General features: G+C 27.3%; 1 protein-coding gene across 2 annotated transcripts; it reads right to left on the reverse strand.

The window, feature by feature from the left end:
* Nucleotides 1-7457: 7457 nt before the first annotated feature.
* LOC107162225 (uncharacterized) lies at nt 7458-23239 on the reverse strand. Of its 2 annotated transcripts, none has more exons than XM_015509030.2 (9): nt 22198-23239; nt 21107-21252; nt 10075-10216; nt 9144-9316; nt 8839-9021; nt 8518-8741; nt 8208-8452; nt 7994-8138; nt 7458-7883 (listed from the first exon to the last, which is right to left on the reverse strand). In XM_015509030.2, the coding sequence occupies exons 1-9, from the start codon at nt 22598-22600 to the stop codon at nt 7580-7582; spliced, it is 1965 nt and encodes a 654-aa protein (XP_015364516.2). In that variant the 5' UTR covers nt 22601-23239; the 3' UTR covers nt 7458-7579. The 2 variants fall into 2 exon arrangements, with proteins under 2 accessions (XP_015364516.2, XP_015364515.2); XM_015509029.2 differs by having other exon boundaries at nt 21107-21321; nt 22198-23238.
* Between the last annotated feature and the right edge of the window lie 2456 nt (nt 23240-25695).

Genomic DNA, 25695 nt, shown 5'->3' on the forward strand with positions numbered 1-25695 from the left:
TACAATGTCAACATTGATGCGGAAGTGGGAATATTTAAATATATTAACACGCATATTATTATTATAGTATGTATTTTCTTGGTTTATTTTTTATTACAATATTATATGTTATTATTTTTATAGGTTCGACTTGCAACCTTAAACCAAGTACTATTGAAATATTGTTATTGTGCTAATGAAAACGATAAAATTGAAATGATTGGTCACTCAATGTTATGAACGGTGAAAAAATGCTAAAATTTACGCAAAATTAATTACCGGGTAAGTTCAGAGTTCACTCATCTCTACATAATATTATGACTAGTTGAAATAATGTATACCTACATAGGATTCGACGAATTCATAAGATGCACAAGCGTCAAGCAATCTATTACTAACGGGAGAATGCTATTCTTATTACTTTCGGCCTAGGGCCCTATTAGAGGAACACTTGTAGGGGAATGTGAAAAATGTAGAAGTTACACAAATCGGATTTGTATGCGACAGGGTCGAGTATGAAGCGTAATAATAATAATGCGTTTGTTGAAAAATGTAATAGTTTTATATCAATAAGGGTCACTACAGCCGTACAATGGGTAGAGGTACTATTGTGACTATACAAGTCAGACAGTTGCATAAATATTAAACATTTAAAACGCAACCATTCTTGAAATAAGTTTGACGAGATTAAAATATAATGTAATTATGTAAATAAAACACTCGTACCATCACAAGTGTTAGGTCTTAGGTAAGTATTTGCTTTGTTCAGTGAATGTTATAAGTTATAACTACAGTTTACAATACTCTGAAATATTAAGTTACAATATTGTTATTTGTTAGTGTTATTGTGAAAGTAAAGAGCAAAAAAATCATACTGGTTTGACATTATTATATCTATATGAATATGATAAATAACCTTTAATAAAATCCATAATATGGGATGACGACTCATCAGGAGCGATCATAGAGTTTATTTTTAGTGGGTTTGGATTGAATTTTGACGACTTCCAAGAACAAAATTTGACCACTGGTATTTCATATTCGTCAGCAAAATGCCTTCGTCGCTTAATGTTTAAAATATCGTTTAAAAATGGTCAAAACTTAATTAAAAATAATAAAATCCTACAAAATGCCCTAGATAATATTTTTTCCTTTAAATGTTATAAGAGGTAAATTCACTCTAATTTTAGAAATTATTGAATATACTCAGTAAACAAACTCTCAGTCAACTAATCTGCGATTAAGTCCCAAATCATTTAAATTTTGTAAAACTTGTAATAAAAATTAAAAAAGTGGGCTAGCTATAGTGGGTATTGCTCTGTTGTATAGTAGTGATGGAGAGTAGGTCAATATAATGCAGTGTTTCTTAACCGGTGTTCCGTGGACCTGATATAAGTGTTCCGCCAAAATTTTAAAATCAGTGAAAAAAAATTCTTTCAAAATAGAACCAAATTAGGTTTTGTTGGTTTATTTTTGTACACAAAAACGTTATCGTTAACTTTCGAATCATATAATTTGTCAGTATATTATATTATTATATTATACGATAACCGTCACCAGTTTCACCTCTCACCACTACTAAATTTCTGAAAAAGCAATTTCAATTTTATTACAATTTTCAACCACATACTTGTGTGAGCTTGGATTTTCAACATTGACGAATATCAAAACAAAGAAACGAGAAAGGCTGACAAATATTGAAGAAGAAATGAGAGTAGCAATATCGTACATACGGCCAGATATTGAAAATATCTGTAAAAATCATCAGGCACAAATATCTCATACAAAGTTTTCAATTTCAAATTTTTAATTTTTTTAAAACTCTTTTTATTATTTTATTATTTTTTAGTGACTAACACTAACATGTATAGCATGCAAACAATTTTATGCTATACATTCATTGTTTAATATATAAAAAAATTAAAAATGTATGTACTACTATTTTATTTTACGGTTGTGTTCCACGAAAATCTTATAAAATGTTAAGTGTTCCGTCATTCGAAAAAGGTTAAGAACCACTGATATAATGTATGTGTTAAATTTGAATGCAATGGCAAGTATATCATTGTATACGAAAAAAGATTTTGAACGGAGATGTTTTGTCAGTCTAGGATGTATTATATTACCTAGCTATATTTAAATTATAATATATTTTTATAAACTCACAAAATGATTTCTATACGAGTATTGATTCTGGAGTTTTTTTTTACAGTTATTTGAAAAAAAAGTTATTCAGAACCTTGTTTTGGATTTTAACCTTGGGTATAAATCACAAAAATTTTATGAATTTTCAACTTTATAATTCCACGCCAATTTTCGTGATTTTGACATAATATTTCGTAAACATTTGAGCTTGAAATGCTTATAAACAAAAATTTTGATAAACGATTTTTGATTTTTTTTTACTACGATAAGTATAAGTTATAATAAACCTTGTATTAAATTTTAAAGATGTTTTGGACAGTAAAATCTTTTTATAAGGCATTCAATAAAAAAAAACTTAGAAAAATCGAAAAATGCATGTGTCTATAAATAGCTTAAAAAAAGCCAAAATATTTTGAAAATTTAATTATAAATAGATAACGCTAATATATATATTTGGTGAAAATTTCAAGCATTTACAATGATTCGTTTTTGAATTACAGCAAAATAAAAAATCAATTTTGTGGAAAATTAATAATGGCGTTTTTAAGTTACTTTTTAGGGTTTTTCCTGACGCTTTTGAAAACTATTTTAAACTTACCTAATCTACAAAGTACCATAACTAGATGAGTTTTCCTTTTCAAAGAGGGGCTGAAGTCAAAAATCAAAGCATATTATTTCTACTCTAAAACGTGATGACAGACAAAAAAAAAGTTTTCGGCTTCTCATTGCCTACTCATATTATTAATACTAAATTATATTTTAAAAATTAATTTAATTTAAAATTATAATTTTTGATTTTTTGAATCAACTACTTAACTACTCAAACGTTAGGTATTCTGCTACCAAGGTTCAAGATTACGACTTATGTGTACTATGGTGTAATGTTCACATATCACGTTGTGATGCGCTAATTCGGAAGAAAACACATAACAATGGGACCATATACGTATCTATTTAGTCATGACCACAATACGTTCCTTTCAACAATCAGAATCACAAATTTACCTATAAATTATGAAAATGTAAATCCTTTAACCAGACATAAATAATGAAAAAAATTATTTTAACTTCCCTTAACGATAGTTGAATTTTAAGTATAATCAGTGGTGGCTTGTGCTAAGGTGAGATGGTGCGACCGCAGCCGCTGTTGTATCATAGCGCGACGAGTTTAATATTATTGGTGGACTTCAACAACTGGGCCGCGGGTCGTGGCGAAAATATACTATATTATTATGGCAGAGGACTTGTAGCTCTAAAAAGCTCTAATAAATATGCAAGCACTTATGAATTTTTTTTTTTTATTAATAATAATTAAGATGTTCCTAGCCATGGCTATCTACATCTAGTGATATTATATTGGTACATTTTAAACAATTATGAATGAATATGATAATTTAAGTAATAATAATAATAGTATAACAATAACAATATTGAAATAATAATTACAATATGATAGTATATATAGTAGATATAATAATGACAAATTGTATAGCTTGATATTGACGCTACAAGTAGCAACAGCTACTGTATAATGTGAAGCTGTTACACCAGAAGGTCATGCGGACGTCCACGTTTTAATCTACGTTGAGGCGGATGTACGTGGAGTTGATAGTGAAGTGAGCCAGTGGAGTTGAGCAGTGAGGTATGGAAGTTTTTTGATGAGGTTTTAATAACGGTCTGTGATTTCCTGGATCTGAAGGTCTTTGTGTAGGGTTTACGTTCCTTATAAACGAAGGTGCGTTGGCAACAATACGTAGCACTTTTATTTGAAAAATTTGAATTTTATTGATGTGAGTGGACGCGCATTTCCCCCAGACCGGACACGCATACGTGAGTAGTGGACGTAGAATTTGTTTATATATAAGAAGAGAGCATTTTTTCTGTATTTGAGATTTTTTATTGAGAATAGGGTATAACATAGATAGGCGCTGATAGACAGGCATCTGTTGAAGTTTGAATGAGTTATTTTTTTTTTTAAAACGAGAGAATTGTACAATCTGTAATTTAAGGTTTACAATAAGCACATATGGGGCTGCCATGTTGGCCGTTTATCCAATGTCAAGCCGAGGTATTTTACTGACGAGCTCCAAGGTATATTTACATTGTTAAATGTTAGTTTATTGTGCAGGGGAGCGGTAAGGACTTATGCATTTAAAAACCCCATAATATTATGTGCCTACTTAAAAATTTTTTTAAACACGAATGTACGTTCCGCAGAACTGACTGAGACTAAATACTAAAATAGTAAAATATTGATTATGTCTGATGTCATGTCTAGAAACGTTTTATAAATAAATCCTAATCGAATAAAAGCCCGCGTGGTGCGCACAAAGGTGTGCTGGTGATGTCGTAGCCTCGTAGGCAGTGTACGACGTTAGATCGTTATCGCTTCGACGAAAAATGTGTGCGCGTGGACAGTCAAAAACCATACGACGAAAATTAAAAATAAATAAATTTTTATCCAAACATTTTGACTGTATTGTTTGAAATGAAATGTCACGGTGAAAAAAATCGATTTAAGTTAAATATGTCTCAAAAAGTATAAAATAGCGTATAAAAGTGTAAAATATATCTTGAAAACCAAAATAACGCAAAATATGCATTTATATGCACAATAAAATTTCAAAACTAACTTTGTGAAAGCATGAAGTGTATTTGTATCGTAGGTACTCTGCTATTTTTGTGACTGTGTAAAACAAATATGCAAATGCTTCAAGTCCTCTGCCCTATATATTATCATAGTGCGATAATATTCTCGTAGATCATTTTCGGCAGCGATCTGTGATTTTGTATTTACAGCGCGACGAGTTCGATATTTTCGTCTAATAGCGAAAGAAATTCCGACAGACAACAATGACTGGAAATATATTTTGTTATCCGTATCAGTGATTTTAGTGATATTATTCACATAATATTACTTGGATTATTATTTGAGATCTTTATTTTATTTGTATTTGGCCTTCAAAGTAGTTTGTAGTTTGTACGTGGCGTGTTATGTACGACAGCTATTACAGGTAAAATATGATAGCATTTCATTTCCAATTTATTATTTAAAACTATGAATTCCTTTCAAGAATTGATTAAATTTAAATGTACATCTTTGTCGTTCGAAAAAAAATTGAAATAAAATCACTAGGAAGACCATCACAGACTTCATTCGATTTAACCCAAAAATCAAATAAAGGAAATAAAACTTATTAACGCCGTTTTAATACGCAATTATTCCAAAACTCATTTAAAAATCTTCAAAATGAAGCGAATTTAAAAATGTTAGGTATGGTCACAGAATAGAATAATGGTATGGTTAACATTCGAAACCAAATCGATGCCGGTTATAAAGTGGAAATAAAACGACATAATGAACAGGTGTCAAATTTTGTGGAAATAATGAACTTTCTTTGCGTGGTCACGATGAAAAAATTACATCAAAAAATCAAGGTGTTTTTCGTGATTTAATTGACCTTTATTCTAACTTGGATCCAAATTTAAAAGATCATTTTCCAAATTCTGTGGTTTTTAAAGCAATATCTAAATAATACAAAATTAGTTACTAGACTGTAATTTAAATGTTACTAGAAATCAAATTTTAATGGAAATAAATAATTCAGATTATTTTCTTAGATCTAGTTTTTGTTCAAGAGTGTTTAAAGACCGAGCTGGAGGTAATGATTTTTGTACTTTATGTGTGTTGTAATTCCTACTATAAATTATTTATTAAATTATATAATAATATGGAGAATATACATTTAAAGAAGTTTTTAAGTTGCTAAAACTCTTAATAGTTATTTCAATGACATCTTCAAAAGCTGAAAGAAGTTTTTCAACATTGAAAAGGATTAAGGCATGCTTGAGAAGTACCATGTGTGAAGAGAAACTCAACGCTTTAACTATGTTAAGTAAGGACAGTTGTTTGTTTAACGAAGATAATAGGTTTAATCAAAAAGTTATTGATAAATTTATTAAAATAAAAATGTATTGCATTATTATTATTATTATTATTTATTTTTATGAATAAATATATCATTTTATGAGTAATAAAGTAGTTGAAATGAAGTATTTGTCTCGGTGGCGTCAAAGTCAAATTGTTCAGTGTGCCCAATCATAGATTTAGTATTCATCAAAGATCGATGGGGGTGTGGGGCTACTGTCCCTTCAAAAAAATAATTTTATCGCACTCCCATATTAAACTATCACAAGCCGCCACTGAAAATAATACGAGTTTATCGGTATCCTGTTTAATTTCAAACTTACCATCAAATACTGCTTACTGTGTCTTTTGTATCTTAAGAACGGTAAAATTATAATAAACGAGCATCATCAATCATCATAGTCCAATTATATTATAATTTATAGGTAATAAACCAATAACTAGAGCTCGGATGTTATAGGTGTATATTGTTCTGTATGTTATCGATTTATAGCAGACCAAGCTAGAAATCCGAGCTATACAATGTTGAATTGAAAATTGAAAATTAAGAATTGATTTTTGCATATTTAATATTTTCTAAAAAAATTAATTAATTTTAAATTATTTATTTTGGATTTCAAAAAAATAAAAATATATTTGTAAACTATTTTTTCAGTTCATTAAAATCTCTAATGCCAACCAGTTACACCTCATATTTTAATTTTCAATAATACAATTTTTTTATATATAAGTTTTTAGATTTTTTTCGTGCATATAAATAAGTAATAAACTTTTAGTAAACAAATAGATATTTTTTTGCATATTTTATATTTTTTCAGGCATATTTTCCTTTTTTGGCTCCTATAACTTCCAAATAATTAGCAGGACATTACAATGCCTGATTTTATCTTTCTTTGATTATTTAAATTAAATATCTAAACAATTTTAATTAAAACATGCTCAAGTTTTTTAAACTATTTTATACTTTTATTATTAAACCAAAATTGATACTATACATGTCAGATATGCGTTACCCCAATATTTAAGAACTGGTAGATAGCATAACTGTTAAAAAAAAAAAAAAAAGTACACTGCATTTATAATATTTGATCATAAGTTAATAAGTTTAGTATATCAAATATATTATATAAAATAAAGATAAACCATAAAAAAAAAAAAAGTGCATACACATATTTTTAAATAACATAGTGCTTAATAATGTTTACAATTGTAGGACTTTTATTTAAGTTGTTCTTCAAACTTTACATATAAAAATAATAAAAATAAAAACAAATGAAGCACAAATATTCAAAAATATTTAAATGAAATGAATAAGGTATAAATTACCAATGCTAGAAATAATATTTTTAAACCTTGACTTTAATTAAAATATATTATGCAATTCAGATAAAAAAAAGTAATGCTATTTTTATTTTGGCACATCTTTAATAAGCAGTATTTTATAATTATACAATTGAGATTCATTTATGTTATAAGTTTAATTAGGTACTTAATATTACAGAAAACAGATTAAAATAAATAACACTTTTAAACGTTATGTATTTGGAATAAACTGGGATTTATGTTATTACTTAAATTGTAAGTAAAAATACTAGGGCCAATAAATCCACCAAAACCTTTAGCTCCTTTAAAATAAATTCCTATTCCAGACAATGGTACACCTGGAAATGGTGCTACAGTCTGCATGTCAATAAAAGGTAATGTTGTTTGTGCAACATCGCGGTCAATAGATGAATGTGTAAACTTAAGGAATTTATTTGAAGACATATCTGGTTCAGATGCAGTATTTGATTTGGTTGGCAAATCTGAATTATTTATATCAATTTCAGTTCTGTAAGTATAAAATTATGAAACACATTAATATTATTAAAATACACATATGCATAAATAATAAGTTTGAAATTAACACAATAAAAATGACATTAAAAATAATTCACAAACCTTGGATCAGGGGACAATTCAGTTTTTTCATTTCCGATCCAATAACTTTTCAACTCAGGATCAATAAGTTTACCACTCATAAAATCAAAAGGAGTAATGCGGACTTCAATATTAAGATGAGATCCGATCTTTCTAAATCTTAATCCTATAATAATTTATAATATAATATATTAATTAAGTATTTTGATCATAACGGATAGTAAAAATGTTTTACCTGTAACAACCGTATTTTCAGGAGCAATTACATTGTCAATATCAATAATGCGGGCTTCGTATGTTAATGTATGATAGTCAACACCATCTTTTAATGTTTTATTTTTATATGAAAACTCAGAACCAGGTACTTCAATCCATCGTCTGGAAAATTCATTTATTACTCCTCGATGGCCAAGTTCACCTTCTTGCACTTGTAAATGGAACATTTGATTCACTTTAACAAACTTTACACCGGTTATAACCCTAAATAAAGCATAGAACAAATTAAAAATGTAAGAACAGAAATTTAATTAATAGTTGAAACTTACATGTTTTTATTAATATTAGATAATGAAGGTTTTAAACTGAAGTATCTATCAGAAGCAGAATCATTTGAATCGCAAATGCAAAAACAGTAAGAACAATGCCAAACCAAAAATGTCCACCAGCTGTCTACCATACTTGTTGTACCTTTGCATTCAACTGATGAATCACCTAAGACTTTACCTCTTTCATATGCAATATAATCATATCGTCTATTGTTTCCAAACTTCTACAATAATTTTTTTAAATAATTATTAACCAAAAATACATTACAAAAAAAAAAAACTTATAATACTTCAAATAACTGTCTACAAAACTAAACTTACAGACTGACAAATTCTCATATCAGAATCAAAATACTGACAATTTAATATACGTCCATTACAAACACGCTGTTTAGCACAAAATTGATCTCTAAAACATGATTTATGTTCAGCGACTTCATAGTATGAACAGTCTTTCAAGCAGCTCTGCTCTCTGTTCATATCAGCTTCATTTTCTATGTAACCCTATTTAATAAAAAATGAATCACTGATCTCCAAATGCATATGATTTACATGTTATAACAAACATATTTACTTTGCAATAATAGTAATTATTAGCTTATTCAATTAATTTTTTTCTATTATACCTGTAATAACTGTGTAACTTCTAAATACGTTTTATCCTTTACATGTATTGATGGGTCACATCTCCAGTATATATTACTAGCAGAAATAATCGAAGATTTTAAAGCATCGAGTTGTTCAATGATTATTTTCTCAAAATGTTCCGTTTGTTTTGTTCTTTCAAATGTAAAATTTCCTGTACAATAATTAATTATAGAAACAGTTTCTTGGATAACACTTTATACAGATGGAAAGATCAAAGATAGATCTGCACAAATTAATATTAATGGTAAGATTTTTAAGAATGCTTTATTAAGCTAGTATTTTTATCTCATATATCCAGAGGTTAAAGTGGGAAAAAATTCCAGAGGGGACTAATGTTTCCAAAAAGTTTTAAGCGTTCCATATATAGTTTTATGTATAATGTATAATGTATAAAATCCTAATTTGTTAAAGGGGACGCTTTTTAACCGCCGTCAGAGGTAAGGGAACTGAGTCCTCCTGCGTCCCCCCCACTTTAACCCCTGCATATATCTCATTAAAATGTTTTAAGTTCACAATTCCAAGAAATATGGTTAATAGTTTTTTAGATGAAAACTACCAAAAAATTTTTTTTAATAAATATGATTTTTAATATCTGATCACGAAATATTTTTCTATTCCATTAGATCTTAAACACTTAGAACTTCTATAGATTGTTTAATAATGCTTGTGACAATATTGTTCAAATGATAAACAATTATCAGTTTATATTTTATGATATTTGATTCATTAATTTGTTTATACTAAATACTATACAGTATGTTATTCATTATGAATTTATTTCAAGAAATTTTTAAATATTTTTTTTTAAAGTGATAAGTAGAATATGCAAATATGAATGCAGACCACAGGCAAGCATGCAGGAACTAATAAATTTTAGTATAATGTAACATGCAAAATTTATTTTAATACCTTTGTCATATGTTTGTAATAACATCCATGAATATTGCATAACAGAATATCCTTTTAACTGAGTAAGATGCAATGTCGTGTATAAATTATAAATCAACTGTTGTAGTGATTGTTTTTGATCACACAGCATATCATTATTTTCCTAAAATATTAAAGTATAAAATTATTTAATAATATTACTAATATGTTTTTTCCAATTTTTAATTGAAATTGTATTGTGTAATTTATATTTAATACTTAAATAGAAAACAATTTTAATACCTATCACTTAACAGCATAATCAATAAAGATACGGACCACGGAGTCTTTTCTCCAAATGTTGAAATATTTCAATGAATAAAAATATATCATTGAACATGTTAACATTTAGAGCCTGATACAATACTTTAAAATGTCAAATGCTGACAACACAATTTTCATTTAATATGTTCATTGTAATACCACCTTTAGTTATTTGTTTGATCTTTGCCATGATGAGTGTGTGTTCATAATGCAATATCATCTTTTTTTTTCAGATTAAATATAATGTTATTGCAATATTTATTTTTTTCAGACCACCCGCAACCACTTGTTCAGTGCTCACAACATATATATAATGTATTAACATATAATTCTTTTTTATATATTTTTTTAACCTTTAAATGTATCTATTATTTTATATGTCACAAAAAAAACAACACACATCATTGTAAAATCAATACATTCATCACTCCGTTTGGAATCTAAAACGATTTCTTTACAAATTGGTTTTGCATAATAATTACTAGGAATTTTTCATTTTAACCTTCTAAATGCATCAACTAGATTCACTTTTCTATTAAAAAGACGTTTATGTTGAAAATCAATGTATTTTCACTACTCCAAATGTCGATGACAGCAAAATATAAAATAAAAACGCTATCTTCAGAATCTAATATATAATATATAATATATAATCAGTGGTTAAAGTGGGAAAAATGTTGAGGGGAGACTAAAGTTACCAACAACTAAGGAGCGTTTCTGTCTTGCTGAGTTCTTCCAATGTATTTATCTAACCAAGCTTTTCTAAAAAAACCCACTAGGTATAAACCTACATGATTTGTTTCTTTCACACACAGTTGTTCATAAAAAAATTATATAAATAGTATGTAAAATCATTTCTCCTGAGAAAAATGATTTAAAACATATAATGCCTGCTAAGTAAAAAATAAATTGCAATTGCAATTCATTGCCTGAAATCAGGATCAGCTTTAGTTCTTTGCCTGGAGTGGGGCCAATATTTTTTGATATGTATATATTTAAACTATAATAAAATTAGTCAGCAAGTGTTAGTTAGTCAGCAAAAACGAGTGTATTAAGTTATTATTTAGAGTAAAAATGAACAGTTTATTTTTATAATATAATATTAATGAAATAAAAAATATATAACCTTAACAATGGTAATGTCTCAAAGATAAGTAACAATTCATGAATTAGAGAATGGAGAAATAGAGCTCTAGTTGCGCCAATGCATGTAACACAATAACATATTATTTACATAATTTTATAATGAATAGTAGGTACATAATTGATAGGTAGGTTACAGTATAAAAGGAAAATTAATATCTAAAATAAAACATTAAATTTTTCTTTGTTCTTCTTAATTTGAAAGTTATGGTTAAAATTGTATTTCTGAATTAATTAATACCTAATTAATAATGATCTCATGGCCCCTATGCCCTCCCTAAAGCTGCCCAACCTAAAATGTTTAAAAACATATGTGTTCACATTTTGTATTAAACATATCATTAAAAAAACAAATTAAAATTTATTTATTTATCACATAAATAATGAGTAGGGCCCAGAATTATATGCACTACAAATTTATGAAATATGCATGCGTATATGCACTGATTTTCATTCAAATAAGTACTAAAAATATGTGAACAAAAATGCATTTTAATTAAATTTATTTAGTTTAAAAATGTATATAATTCATTAAATAATTAATAAGGTATATTAATAACAAAAAATGTATTAAATGCCAATTTGTAATAATTTAATTGTATTTGGTATGATATATTCAATAGTATGTTGCATTTTGAACATTCACTCATCTAAATAAAAATTCATGAACAAAAATCAAATAAAAACAAATTTACTATATTTTTATAATATTTCAAAATTATACTGAGAGTTACAGTTAACAGTTAATAGAGACTTGGATACATTTTCAAATAAAAATGCACTTCGATTTTCAGGCAAATTTTTTCTTTTCACATCCATGGGTTTTTCATATGACATAGCATTAAGTATTAGTATTAATAACATAATAGGTACTATTTTTTCATAAATATGCATTTTATTTTAGAAAAATGCTAAAATATGCATAACAATTTAAAATGTTCTAAATATGCAAAAATATGCAACATTTAATTTTGCATACCAACACATTAGGTTAAGATTCAACTTTGTATCTTACCTAGCTATTTTTTTAATTTAATAAATAAAAATATGCAAAGGTATACAATTCAGGGCCCTAGTAATAAGTATCATAAATATTACTTATAAATACAAGTATACTATATAACCAATATAGCCAGTATAGTAAATTAGACACACCAAGCTATTTTAGTCACAATAATGTATTATTTAATAATCGCTTATCACACACATTCCCATCTTCAGACACATGAAGATTATTTTCGTGAAATAATATACGTTTAAATTCGATAATTAATCATGTGTGTGTGTGTGCGTAAGCTATTTAATAATACACGCAACATAAATTTATAATAAATTTCTTGTCAAGCGCCCCCCCCCCCCCGGCCTTTGGAGACTAAAATTTAAGGGGACGCATAATCCCCTCCATATAAACCACTGATTATAATTTATAATGATACATGACATGAATGTTAATTTAATATTATACTCATATTTTAGTTTGTAAATATAGGTAATTAATAATAGTATCAGTGTACCTGTTCAGCTTAATCTAATATTATTATAAGATCTCGGGTTTAAATGTCCATGCCAAAAATGCATTTATGATCTAAAAACTCTAAATAAATTGTCAGAATTTATACTGAAATTAAGATAAATTTGTGAATCGTTTTATTTTAATGATCAGATCAGATTATCTTATTATTTTAATACAATATGTTAATATATATTTTTTCATAATACATGTTACTGCAAAGAGGTGAATGATCTAAAAACTAATGCCCTAAATACGTTTAGAAATGCACTTAAACAATAAAAACCTCAACAATTCATGAAATAATTTCGTTGTAAGTATAGTTTGTACTTGAAACACATTTGAGTCTTAGAAAGCACCCATGGTGTACCTTGTACCTATAATAAATATTTCAGAAAAAAAAATATAAATTTATCGAAATCCGAGCCCTAATCATCAATAATTGTTAGTACGTTTCAAACAATAAAATTAGTTAGTTCTATTAAGTATTAATATTTTAATATTATAATATTTAGATAAATATATGTAACACATGGCTAAATAGTGAATAATATACTGGTATAGTGGTATGACATCAACTTGAACGAAATATCGTTCAGTAGTTGCAAGCGTGTTTTTATTATTACTAGATATGTTTAATTATGACGTAAGCCTGTCTGCGTTTTGCAGTGGACAACAATTATTTCACTAAACAGAGTAACATATGCAACAGCACAGATGCGCAGAACCAAGTTGAGGACATACTACTCATACCACTCATACCAATGTATGGTATGACATAATAAAAAAAAAATCGTATTAGTTCAACATCGATTATTTCGTAATATGTAATTTTTATTTGTAATAGAATCAATCTATACTATTTTGTGTACCCTTATGTATAATACAAATATACAATATTATATATAAAAATATTGAAATATATGTATGATATAAACACAGTGGAAATTGATTACAATGACATCGGCACTGCCGCACTGATGAATTCCGAATATTTTCCACTATTTTAAATTTTAATGGTTAAATATAAACTATATACCTATTACTACAGCGATGCAACTAGATTATTTTCGTGAGGGGTGGGTAATACACATAAAAAATAAAAATATCTAAAAATATAACTTATACATATATATTCTCAACAGTATCAACATATTTTAAACTAGTGATACGGTATATCGTTATAATAACGAAACTTATAAAACGATTGAATAAATTATAGTTATTATCATTGGGTAAAAATTATAATTTTATAATGCAGTCGATGTATAACTTTTATTTAAGTTTAGATTAAAGTTCGCGAATCTCAAAATACATGAAAAGCATTTACGATTAAATTTATCATTATTATTATAAGTATGCATGCGTAAATAAATTAAATACTGATTATTAAAACAACTTTTTATCAAAATAAACGTTAAAATGTAGATGTAACCAAATCTTAGTTTGTTTTCAAAACAAGTTACTTTTATTACATCTTTTGGCTTACAAAGACAATTTGCTTATCCCTCAAAAGTTGTTTAATCGATTTCCACAGCAAATGTTGTTTATCATAAAACAGCTGAAGCTGGTATAATAGGTATATAGTAAATTGCAAAAGAGTAGACACGTTATAATTATCTACTAGTCTATCTTGGCTGTAATATTAGTTATTAGTTCATTACACAGAGATTATCGCTACACAACAATTTAGTCATAAGCTAGTCGCAATTATTAGTATTTTACAGTCTATAAAAGTATAAAATATAGTTTATGGATAATTTAAGTCAAAAAAATACTGTAATTTTCACAGTAGTGTCACTTAACACCCTTAGAAATTATACGGGTTTTGGGCAAGTGTCTCAAACTTTAAATTTAAATAATATTATAATAATTAGAAATACCCCGGTTTAAAGCCAGATATCAGTGATTTAATCAGATTCATTTTTATTGTTGCCTGTTTGTTGTGGACAACAATTCTTACTAAAGATTTTTAGTGAAGGCAATTAACATGATTTCTTTAAAAATATTCAAGAGACACAATGTATTCTAAATTATCATAATTAATAAAAATTCACTAATTCTATAAAGAAATAAGAGACAAACTTCCTAATTTAAGGACAGAAAAATATGGAATAACAGAATTTCCCCAAATTCGGAAGCTCCAGTTATAGTCAAGTCAATATAGGGCTCCAAAAAAGTCATCGCTTGGTTTGTCTTGGGGCCCTGATTGATCAAAAAAAATGCTACATCCCTTAGAGGTCTGCAACTATCCGCCATCTTGGATTTTAGGTGACATTTTTTCTCTTTTTTACACTTGGCTTTTAAGTTATTAACTTTACGATAAAAATAGCTTATATAAAATTGAAAACCATAAAATTGTTGACAAAAAAGGTTCAATATATTTTTAGCATAAGTGTAATAAATAAGCGACAAAGTCCATCCTCCGTCATAGAATTTGGCTGTTTGTTTACTACGTGCATACATATAAATAATAAATGTGTTAATATTATAACACGCGGTGCCACATTCTATGACGAGCGGATGGACTTGTCGCTTATCTATTACACTTACGCTAAAAATGTATAGAATTTTTCTGGTCAAAAATGTTATGATATAAAATTTTCACGTGAGCTATTCTTATTATAGTTAATAGTTTTAGAGATATTGTGGAAAACCCGTAAAAAAGTGAAATTATTAACTAAAATCCAAGATGGAGGATGGCCGCGGACTTCGGAAGCATGGTGCATTTTTTTGGTCAATCAAGACCCCGAGACGAAAATTTACGCCAAGTTTCAAAACTTAAGTATTTTTTGCAAGTCCAAACCCCCCATTGACTGGATTAATAGTCATAACTCATAAATTAAAAAATGGTTATGGTACCAAGACACAACTAACTGTGTCTGTAAACAACAGTAGATTATCTTAGTCTAATTTTCTTGAAGAGTTCAGAGCTTAATTCATTGATATTGTTATTCATTATTATTCTATACCAACTTAATAATTCTTCATAATTTAATTTATATCTTATTTGAATGTCGGTTTCATTATAATTATAATTTATATTTATATACATTCTAATTAGCCGCATACCTACTTATTAAAAAACTTTTAGAATTATTTGAAATAGGTATTCAAATATTCCAGTTAAAAGCAAACTTATTATTTTGTTCAAAGTTACAGTTGTTTATATTAATTAAAAATATTTGTAATTATTAAACTAATAAAATCATATGTATTAGTTTTTTATTTAACCTATCCCCACGTATGAATCAAATAATATTATTGTATGAACTATGAAACGTTTACATTTTATTATAGTCATCATGTGAAACACTGTGCTCATAAACAATTGCCCTGTTATCTTATATAGTTTTATTTTATATAAGCAATGTGTATGGTTAAAATATCATGTTATTGAGTAATGAGTTAAGTATATAAAAATGTACATTGTAAATAATTTCCAGAAATCAAATACTTGCAGGTTTAACTATTTTAATGTATTTAATTTCTGAATTCCATGGTAATAAAATTAATTAAATATTCGTCAAAAAATAATGTACATACTTGTGCATATAATGGAGCTACTAAGATCGATTTTAAAAAGAATGCTAAAAAGTAATTGCTTTTCTAACTATAAATATTCTATTAAGATGATTTAAGAAAAATTGTACATAAAATTACACAGCATTGACTCTTGACTATTAGAAAACGTTTTATTTGGGAATAGGTAGAGGGAATTGGAGAGGAAAAAATTACCCTTAACTTTCGACGTAAAGCCTGTGTCACCGCGTTAAAAATACGTGCGTCTGTACGTCGACACCGAGACCGACGATACACAACTATGCGATATACTTTATCTTATGTAATTAATTAAAATTTGAAAATTATAATATTACAGAGTAGTAGTTTAAATAATTTTAAATAATAAATGAAAATAAAATAATAATTAAAAATAATCTTGATTGCATAATAAAGATACTTTTATATTTTTCCAATCAATCTGTATTCTATGGAACACGCTGTAGAGTGAAAACAGCATACAACAGGGATGGCAAATAGGATTTTTTCTACGTGCCAATTTATGACATAATTCGAAAATATGAACGCGTTCTTTCCCATCACTGCTTATAACTCGCTTAAAAATTAAAATATCGTAAAAAACCCATAATCTATCGTTTATATAATAATCTTTCCTTTGTATTTAATAAGAAGCCAATTCACTCTAATTTTTAAAGCAACGGAGCTAAACATATCTGCCGAGCGTAAAATTTACTATATTACGCTAATACCTATAATTTATAATATTGTATATAATTGTGACGTTTTTTTTAATGGTAAAGCGATCAATATTATATAACCAATTTCTTATAAATTTGATTTGGTATACGGGTGTCCCAAAAAGATCTGACATTCTGACAAATGAAATAACTTTTGTTCTAATCAATATTTTTTTTAAATGTCTTTTAAATATAATCCATAGACACTTGAGCTACATTTTTAGAATACATTTTTTTATTTTTTATTTTTTAATACTGAAAATAAAAAACTTAAAAATTGATAAAAATTTTTTTCGAAATATTCATTACAGCCAATTTGTAAATCTGATTTTTAGAAAAATTTATATGATAAAAACACTTATTTAAGTCAAATGGCTGATTTTTTACAATTTTTTTAAATATCAATATTTTCGTTAAGTAAATTACGATCTAGTTTATGTTAGAAACATTTTAATTTCAAATAATATAAAGTTTTTTAAAAATATTTTATAAGAAAATTTTTAAATAGGTGCATGTTAAAATATAATTATTTTTTTTATTGCATTTATTTTAATAATATGTGATTATAAACTATAAATTACTATAAATTACTTAACGAAAATATTGATATTTAAAAAAATTGTAAAAAATCAGCCATTTGACTTAAATAAGTGTTTTTACCATATAAATTTTTCTAAAAATCAGATTTACAAATTGGCTTTATTGAACATTTCGAAAAAAATTTTATCAATTTTTAAGTTTTTTATTTTCAGTATTAAAAAAAAATAAATAAAAAATGTATTCTAAAAATGTAGCGCAAGTGTTCATGTAAGAATTATATTTAAAAGAAATTTTTTAAAAATATTAATTAGAACAAAAGTTATTTCATTTGTCAGATCTCTGTGGGACACCCTGTATTCATAATCAAAGAATATCAATACATATTTATTTATTATGATTTATGAGATATTTTAAACATAGGTATATTTTTAAATTTTTCAGATTTAGGTTTCAGCTATGGACAGGCTAAAAAATACAACCCCTAGTTAAATATATAATATTATATATCGTATAGTAAGATGGTTGTAAAATCAGTATTTTGAAATTAGTATTTGTGTTATCCTCGCTGCTCACTCACATTGTTACTTATATTTGTACACAAGCATGATTCCCGATAAATTATCGGCGATAATGATACCAAAATAACTAATTTATAATTTATGGTCTGAAATTATTCGTTTTAGACTTAAACTTGATAAAAGAAGAAGACAAACCGGAAAATAAAAATAATTATTTGTTAACACTCACATTTTTATAATAAATTACAGTATATAATTTTGCAAATATTATCTAAATATTTAAATTAAAAGGTTTTATATGGTGCTTTGTTTTTAAAAGTATATATATTATCATTGATTATAAATTACTATATAATATAGTTATATATAAATTATTTATAATCAATGATATTATATAGTAATTCTTTAGAGTTTAGACTCTATAAAGTATGTATGTCCTAAACTCTATAGATAAAAGTTTTGGACATATTTACAGCTATACAAACATTATTTGAAGGTTTATTAAGGCATGAAGTTCCTAGCCTTTTATTGTAACGTCAATAATATAGGTAAGAAAATTACGTCCAATCATAGTTAACTAGAGGCTATGTCTTAGAGGTGTTTAATATCTAAATATTAAGGAATAGCCGAGTAGTTAAAGTCGCAAAATAAAATGTTATGGAATTGTTTTTATGTATTTTACATTTGTTGTCATATTTAAGTATTTGACAATGATTTTGAATTGTTATGTTATACATTTATAAGATGGAGACAACACATCCGGGTGATAATAAATTCTATTAGACTTAGACACACGTCAACATGTCATGTCGACACTAAATAATAATAATAAAATATATAAATAATAAATGTATATTATTGCTATGGAACATGGTTATAGAGGTATTTCCGTATTAGTTGTTTGGCTGTGTAAGAACATTTTTATCTACACGTGTAATACAAAATAATGGCAATTCATAAGAATACTATATTTTTGTTCATTGTTTGTAACATGATGTATTAATAAAAAAATATCAACTACACACAACATATTTTTAAGCGGGCATCTAGATTTTTAAAATACCTAAACAAAGTACCTATGCTTAAATGCATAATAATTAATTATAAAGTCCTAATTATAAATTATTGTAATAATATTATAATTTTATAACCATTAAGTAGTTATCTTAATAAAGTACCTAAACTTAATACAATAGCACCATTTATATCTACAAACCAAAATAAATAGATAGATTTAGAATAATAATTATAATAATTATTAAATAATAATTTCCTGTACAATATACATATTATACAGATTATATAACACCGAAATACCGTATGTAGAGATTAATTATTATGCCGATAGTGAGACAGCATTGAATGAGTTCTGTCTTTATAGAGTAATATTAATTATTATTACAGTAACATATATCGTGCATACAAATGTATGTTATGTTATAATTACATGGGATGTCAATTTGTCTATACAAGTAGATAATTTTTAATTGCAAAATAATTATGTTAAGGTATTGTTATTACTTATATTAATCATTACTAATGTCTAAAATCGTATTAAGCGTAGATCACTTGGGTCAAATTTACTCGCTACTCGCTATCACTTTTACTTCCTTGCTACTGAAAAATCTCAAACCTCACTACATCTCAGTAGTCAGTACCTCAAGCAATCAGCCAGAACACTCGCTACTTGCTTCCCAATGAAGTTAAAGACCTGTCTACTTTTTCATATCACTTGCTGGCTCTAATTTACTCCGAGTCTTTGAGGAAAAATTCGAGTTATGTAGAGCCTTCAGCTTAGTGATATGACAATAGCAGTCTGCAGACATCGTGACTCGTGACCGAAGAATTTTAATATAAGTCAATAATACCTCAAGTAGACAGTAGTCAAAACTAGTCGATACACAATAAACACGCTCACAATTTTGTCCAATATAATTTACGCTAATAAATTTATAATTTTTATTAAAATTATTTATAATAATAAAAAATATTTTAGGATTTTACTTTAAAAACTTTTGGTATTTTAGTCAATCAGATGTGGTTTTTTATTTTGTTTTTATAATCGCTAAACTCAAAATGAATACCATACGTGTAGATATCAGTGATGGGCAAATTTTGCTGTTATGTATCTAAGATCTAACCTATGTTATAAATTATAATCTACAAATTAAAATAATTAAAAAAACTATTACGATATACACTCAGGTGTAAACGGAATGTACAATTTTATATTATAAAACAGTAAAATTGAATACAAAATTATTGTTTCACTGATAAACTATCAACTTATTAACATAGGTATTACAAAGTGTTATATAATACCTGGGTAATCATATTTCTTAGTCAATTTAAATATTGAATAACAATATTATAGTTATAATTGTAATTTAATATAACTTATTGTTTGTTATTTTATATTTTCTATATAATTCTTAAATCACTTGTATATATTGTAAATCATTACCTTACAGATTGTACGTTTTTTAGTTAAAATAAAAATAACAATATTAGGTACTTACTAACTAAATACCTATTCAACTAGATAATAATTTTCATATTTTCTTTGGCAATGTATATTTATATCAATAATATACAACAGACTACAAACCTTTAACTATATTTATTTATCATACGGCCTAAACTTATATATATGAAAATAATTCATGTTGTCTCTGTTGTGTGTGATATGTCACACTTGTAAGAACAAGTACATAGGATAGGTACAATTAAAATGAGTCCTATTAAAAATTAATTAAGTAACAAAATTGTTCATTACTTACCAAAGTATGTTGCAAAATATTGAAAATACCACCGTGTGTATGAAATTTAAATCCTTCCCATTCCGGAACAATGAAAGAGTGAATTTTTGCCATTTGCTTATGAGGAGATCCCGCTGAGTATGACAACATTGCATCAGCAAATTTCTCTAATGTATAAGATGTATATGTAGGGTTTACTTTTTTTTCGTTGTTATCTTTTTCTTCATATTTATACTCTAAATAAACATAATATAAAAACACAGTAAACCGAAGAGGACTAAACCTGATCATATTTCTAAACGAGTCAAATTAATTTTTCTTTAAATTTCATATACAACCTAATCTATACACCAATTGATTTTTTAACCTTGCTCTTCCTATTTTTGTGTTTAAATTAAATATCATATTCAAATATTGATTTTTAGATTTTTTCTCGGATTTTTCACAGCATTTTAAGAGTCTAATGAGGCGATACCAACATTGGTTTTTCTAATAAGAACCTTCATGTAAATTGTAAATGAGATGATTTTTTAAAAAAAAAATTGACATGATATGACAATTGAAATTTGAACAAAAAGTTTTTAGTTATTCTACTTTAAATACTATGGATAGTAAATGTCCAATAAATAATTTTTAAATAGAAATGACTGTGGTAATTCTTAAGTGTAGAATATAAAATATTTATTTAGGTATATTACAAATAATTAATGCTTAAGGATTAATATTGCAACTAATAATTTTGAAAACAAAAGTAGATACTATTATTTTAATAGACTATTATCCTTATTAAATAAAGCAATATAACTCAGAAACTTTCATTAAAATATCTGTAATAAGACATTGACATTTTCAAAAAAATCATCTGATGGCTGAAAAATTTGCAATTAAAATATGTATTGTAATAGGTAATTTTTGTATTTTTACCCTTTACTAATTATAGTTTAAAAAATGACAATCAATATAATTACTGTCAAGGATTATAAAATATCTCAAATTACTTTTGTGCTTTTATATTATGCAAACATAATTTAAATTTGTATCTAGGTAGGTAGAAATATTATGAACTGAACTGTTATCTCATACAATAATATAGATAAATATATAATACATACCTTCCATAGTATTAAAATCATTTTCAATTGATCTAACAGACTCTAAAAGTTCATTGATTTGTAATCCATTCAAAACAGCATCAGGCATGGATTGCAGCTTTTTAAGACTACCCAACATCATAGTCCTTATGTCATTTGTTTCCTTTTGGGTCATTTGCACGAGATGAGTGATATGTCCAAAGAAGGATAGAATCTTACGTTCTTTTTTTTTTGTGTACCACACGAGTGGAGTATTTTCATTGCCTAAACGATCTTCAATACTGTCAGCAACCTCCCATGACTTGCTGACAAAATCAAACACTTTGGAAGTCAACTCGAAGACATCATCAACTTCGTCGAAGGACACACTAGTGCTGGCCGGAATCAATAACACACAACACACTAACAGGTATTTGAAATCCATGACTTGTGTTCAGTATTTTTCGAACAGTGATACAGTAAATTTAGTACATTTGCTCGCAATGCAGTACACGAGTGACTGAGCGCACGACGCGTTCAAGGAACAAAGAAATGTTAGTACAGAGTAATAATCATAATTTTACCCGAATCGGCAAAAATACGACTGATAAGAATTTTGTGTTGTACGTATATTTCTTTTCAAGACGATCAAACAAACGTCATTGTCAGGATTAATTTACGACGAAATGAATAACCGTCGTCGACACTTCGACAGTCGTGTACATCCGTCACAATACGCGTCGCACAAGGTCGCAGGGAGGGGAAACAAAAAAAAAAAAAAAAAACGAATAATAGGAATAATTGGTACGAACAGTTTTTCGTTCAAATGAGATACATACGTCGGCCCGCTCTACTTATAATGTAATGATACATCTTACATGCGTCACACACATTGTTAAACGACACCAATGACGAGTGACTACAGCACAACAGTCCACAGCGACAGAACGCCGTAAAAACCAACTACAAATAATGGTCTACACTAATTAGTAATTATATTATTGACTATTGGGTTTTGGCCAACAATTCTAATATTATCTTTGTAGGCAGTTGTACCTAATAATAGTTATTTTAAGGTACAAACCTATTGGCGTAATATTGAATAATAACATTATCGGTTTTATGTGTTAACACTTATCATTACTCTATTATTATCGTTATCGTTATAACTATTGGTATGCAATATGGATACTATATTCCAGCATACCATGTTTTAAGGAGTAATATTTAGGCAATACATATCACACGTACATTTAAACTGTGTCATTGTGTGAGTAAATAAATAAACATTAGTGCAGCGGTTCCCAACCTGTGCACCGCGGTGCCCTAAGAGCACTGCGAGCTCATTTAAGGGGCACCCACGGCTCACCCGAGAATGAAAAAAATTATTAAATTATATATTAAAAATTTAAATTTATTGTAGTTGAAAAGACAACAAATTGTTTTACGTATAAAATTACTTAGCATACTATCTGTAAATCTAATATTAAATATAGCGTTTTTAGTATGTGTCAGTATGTGTTCAGTAATATAGAAAAAAAAAAAGATAAAAATATTGCCAAACTTTCCAAAAATAAACAGCCTCAAATATCTCATTAATTATTAGTTTTTCACTATTAAAGCAGAATTCATTCTTTTTACTTTCAACTATAAAATTATAATTTGTTAATAATATGCTCAATAAAACTATTTAAATCAGTTATGAATGAAAAATAGCGTTTATTTTTATCACGCACCTCGTGATATTCACAGAAGGGCACCTAACAAAATGTGTACAAACAAAAGGGCACCGCCGGCTAAAAAGGTTGGGAACCGCTGCATGAGTGTGTGTATACTGTATTGCATTCTTGCATGCAACCGCCTATTATACCACTATTCGATTAAAGAAGCCGACAACGAACATTTGCCTATACCAAATACTCTATACTACTCTATATTTTACTGTTCACGTACAAATATTAATAGTAATATCAAAAATACGATAACGAATATTATCGAAACACGGTGACGCTAAACAGCATTAACCCTAGTCTCTAGCGTCTAGCGATGAACGTTGGGCGGTTGGGCCGCCGCGTTGATATAATATAAATTATTGTTAACTATATTGTCAGTGGCGGATCCAATGTGACCCCCCCCCCCGTTCTCTAAAAAAAATTGATATCCATGTAAAATTTATTGTGTATATTAATTATTAATTTTTGAAAACAGTCCCTATATTTATGTCTATGAAATACTACTGCCCTCCCCCCCCGCTATTTTTGGCTGGATCCGCCCCATACTATTGTGCTTTGGAACATTAAACCATTGTTCTGTGATAAAACCCATTAAAAGTAACTGACGTACCAAATTTAATAATTTGAATGATCGCGTTTTTTAGCATGTTAACCACGCAGACAAGATGTGTTAACATCTAACAATATAATATTTTTTGTGGTTTGTTATTAATGATTGGACGATCGGTACGTTCATATAGTAGGTGACTTCACTACTTTTTTAGTAAGTACATGTTAATCAGGGTCTATTCTACAGCTATTCTCTATTCTACAATGATTTTTGTCAACAACGCATTAAACTCCCTCTACTCCTCTATCACAGGTTTATAACTCTACTTTTATTTATATGTTTTGTGGGAACAATATTTTATTATTATTGCTATTGCAGTTTACTATGAAATATAAAAGTCAAATAAATGATTAAAATCCAATTGGACCATCTCATACTATACATTTCATATTATATAAGTATGCTATATAGATACTTACCGAATTGTGCCTGTACATTTGAATAATGCAAACACTACGCAGTACGGTATATAGATACGGTCTTTAAATACGAATACAATGAGTAAGAAATAAGAATCCGGCTAATGGTAAAATAATTATCGGTGGAATTACTGGAATTGAATCGAAAGAAATCAAGACCCGCATACCTATTATAATGTAATGCTCGTATTTATAACCATATAAATAGTGTATTACACAATATACATATATTACGATATATTATGTACTACATAATACTGAATCATACAATTACTTGGAAAATTTTCTATGTTTGGCGTAAGCAAGTACCGATAAGGTAATCGACTTCAGTAAAATGATCTTTAAATAATTCATATAGCTGAAAAAATAATTTGACATGTAATATTTAAAATTTGGGTACTTGTTTGTTATGTAATGTATTATAATTATAAATTTACAAAGGAGGCCAGAACTTAGAAATATCTTTTTATTATTACATTTTACTAAGCCCAGCGACGTACTAATATATTATTATTTATTTAATATTATATTAGTATGATATAAAATGTCTCGCAAAGTGTAGTTATTTCCTAAGATATTTCCCAAAATAGATCATCTATCACGAGCTAAACACGATAACTATATGCGGGGCGATAACAAATAAGAATGACTGGGAAATAAATTTTATACAGTGTACTGGCGGGGCGATAACAAACAAGTACAGTGGCGTAGTTATGATTTGGTTCTGGGGGGGGATATTTAATTAATTGGATAAACGTGAAGTGGAGGCCAAAGTCCC

Source organism: Diuraphis noxia, unplaced genomic scaffold (genome assembly GCF_037042655.1).
Source record: "Diuraphis noxia isolate RWA-SAM2 unplaced genomic scaffold, SU_Dnox_SAM2 contig0001, whole genome shotgun sequence".
NCBI lineage: Eukaryota > Metazoa > Arthropoda > Insecta > Hemiptera > Aphididae > Diuraphis > Diuraphis noxia.

Excerpts from the sequence above, each read along its gene's own strand:
- LOC107162225 (XM_015509029.2), bottom strand. The coding sequence starts at position 22,600 with ATGGATTTCAAATACCTGTTAGTGTGTTGTGTGTTATTGATTCCGGCC. Across the intron at positions 9,022-9,143 it reads AAGTTACACAGTTATTACAG|GGTTACATAGAAAATGAAGC; the intron begins GTATAATAGAAA and ends TTTATTAAATAG. Across the intron at positions 7,884-7,993 it reads GAATTGTCCCCTGATCCAAG|AACTGAAATTGATATAAATA; the intron begins GTTTGTGAATTA and ends TTATACTTACAG.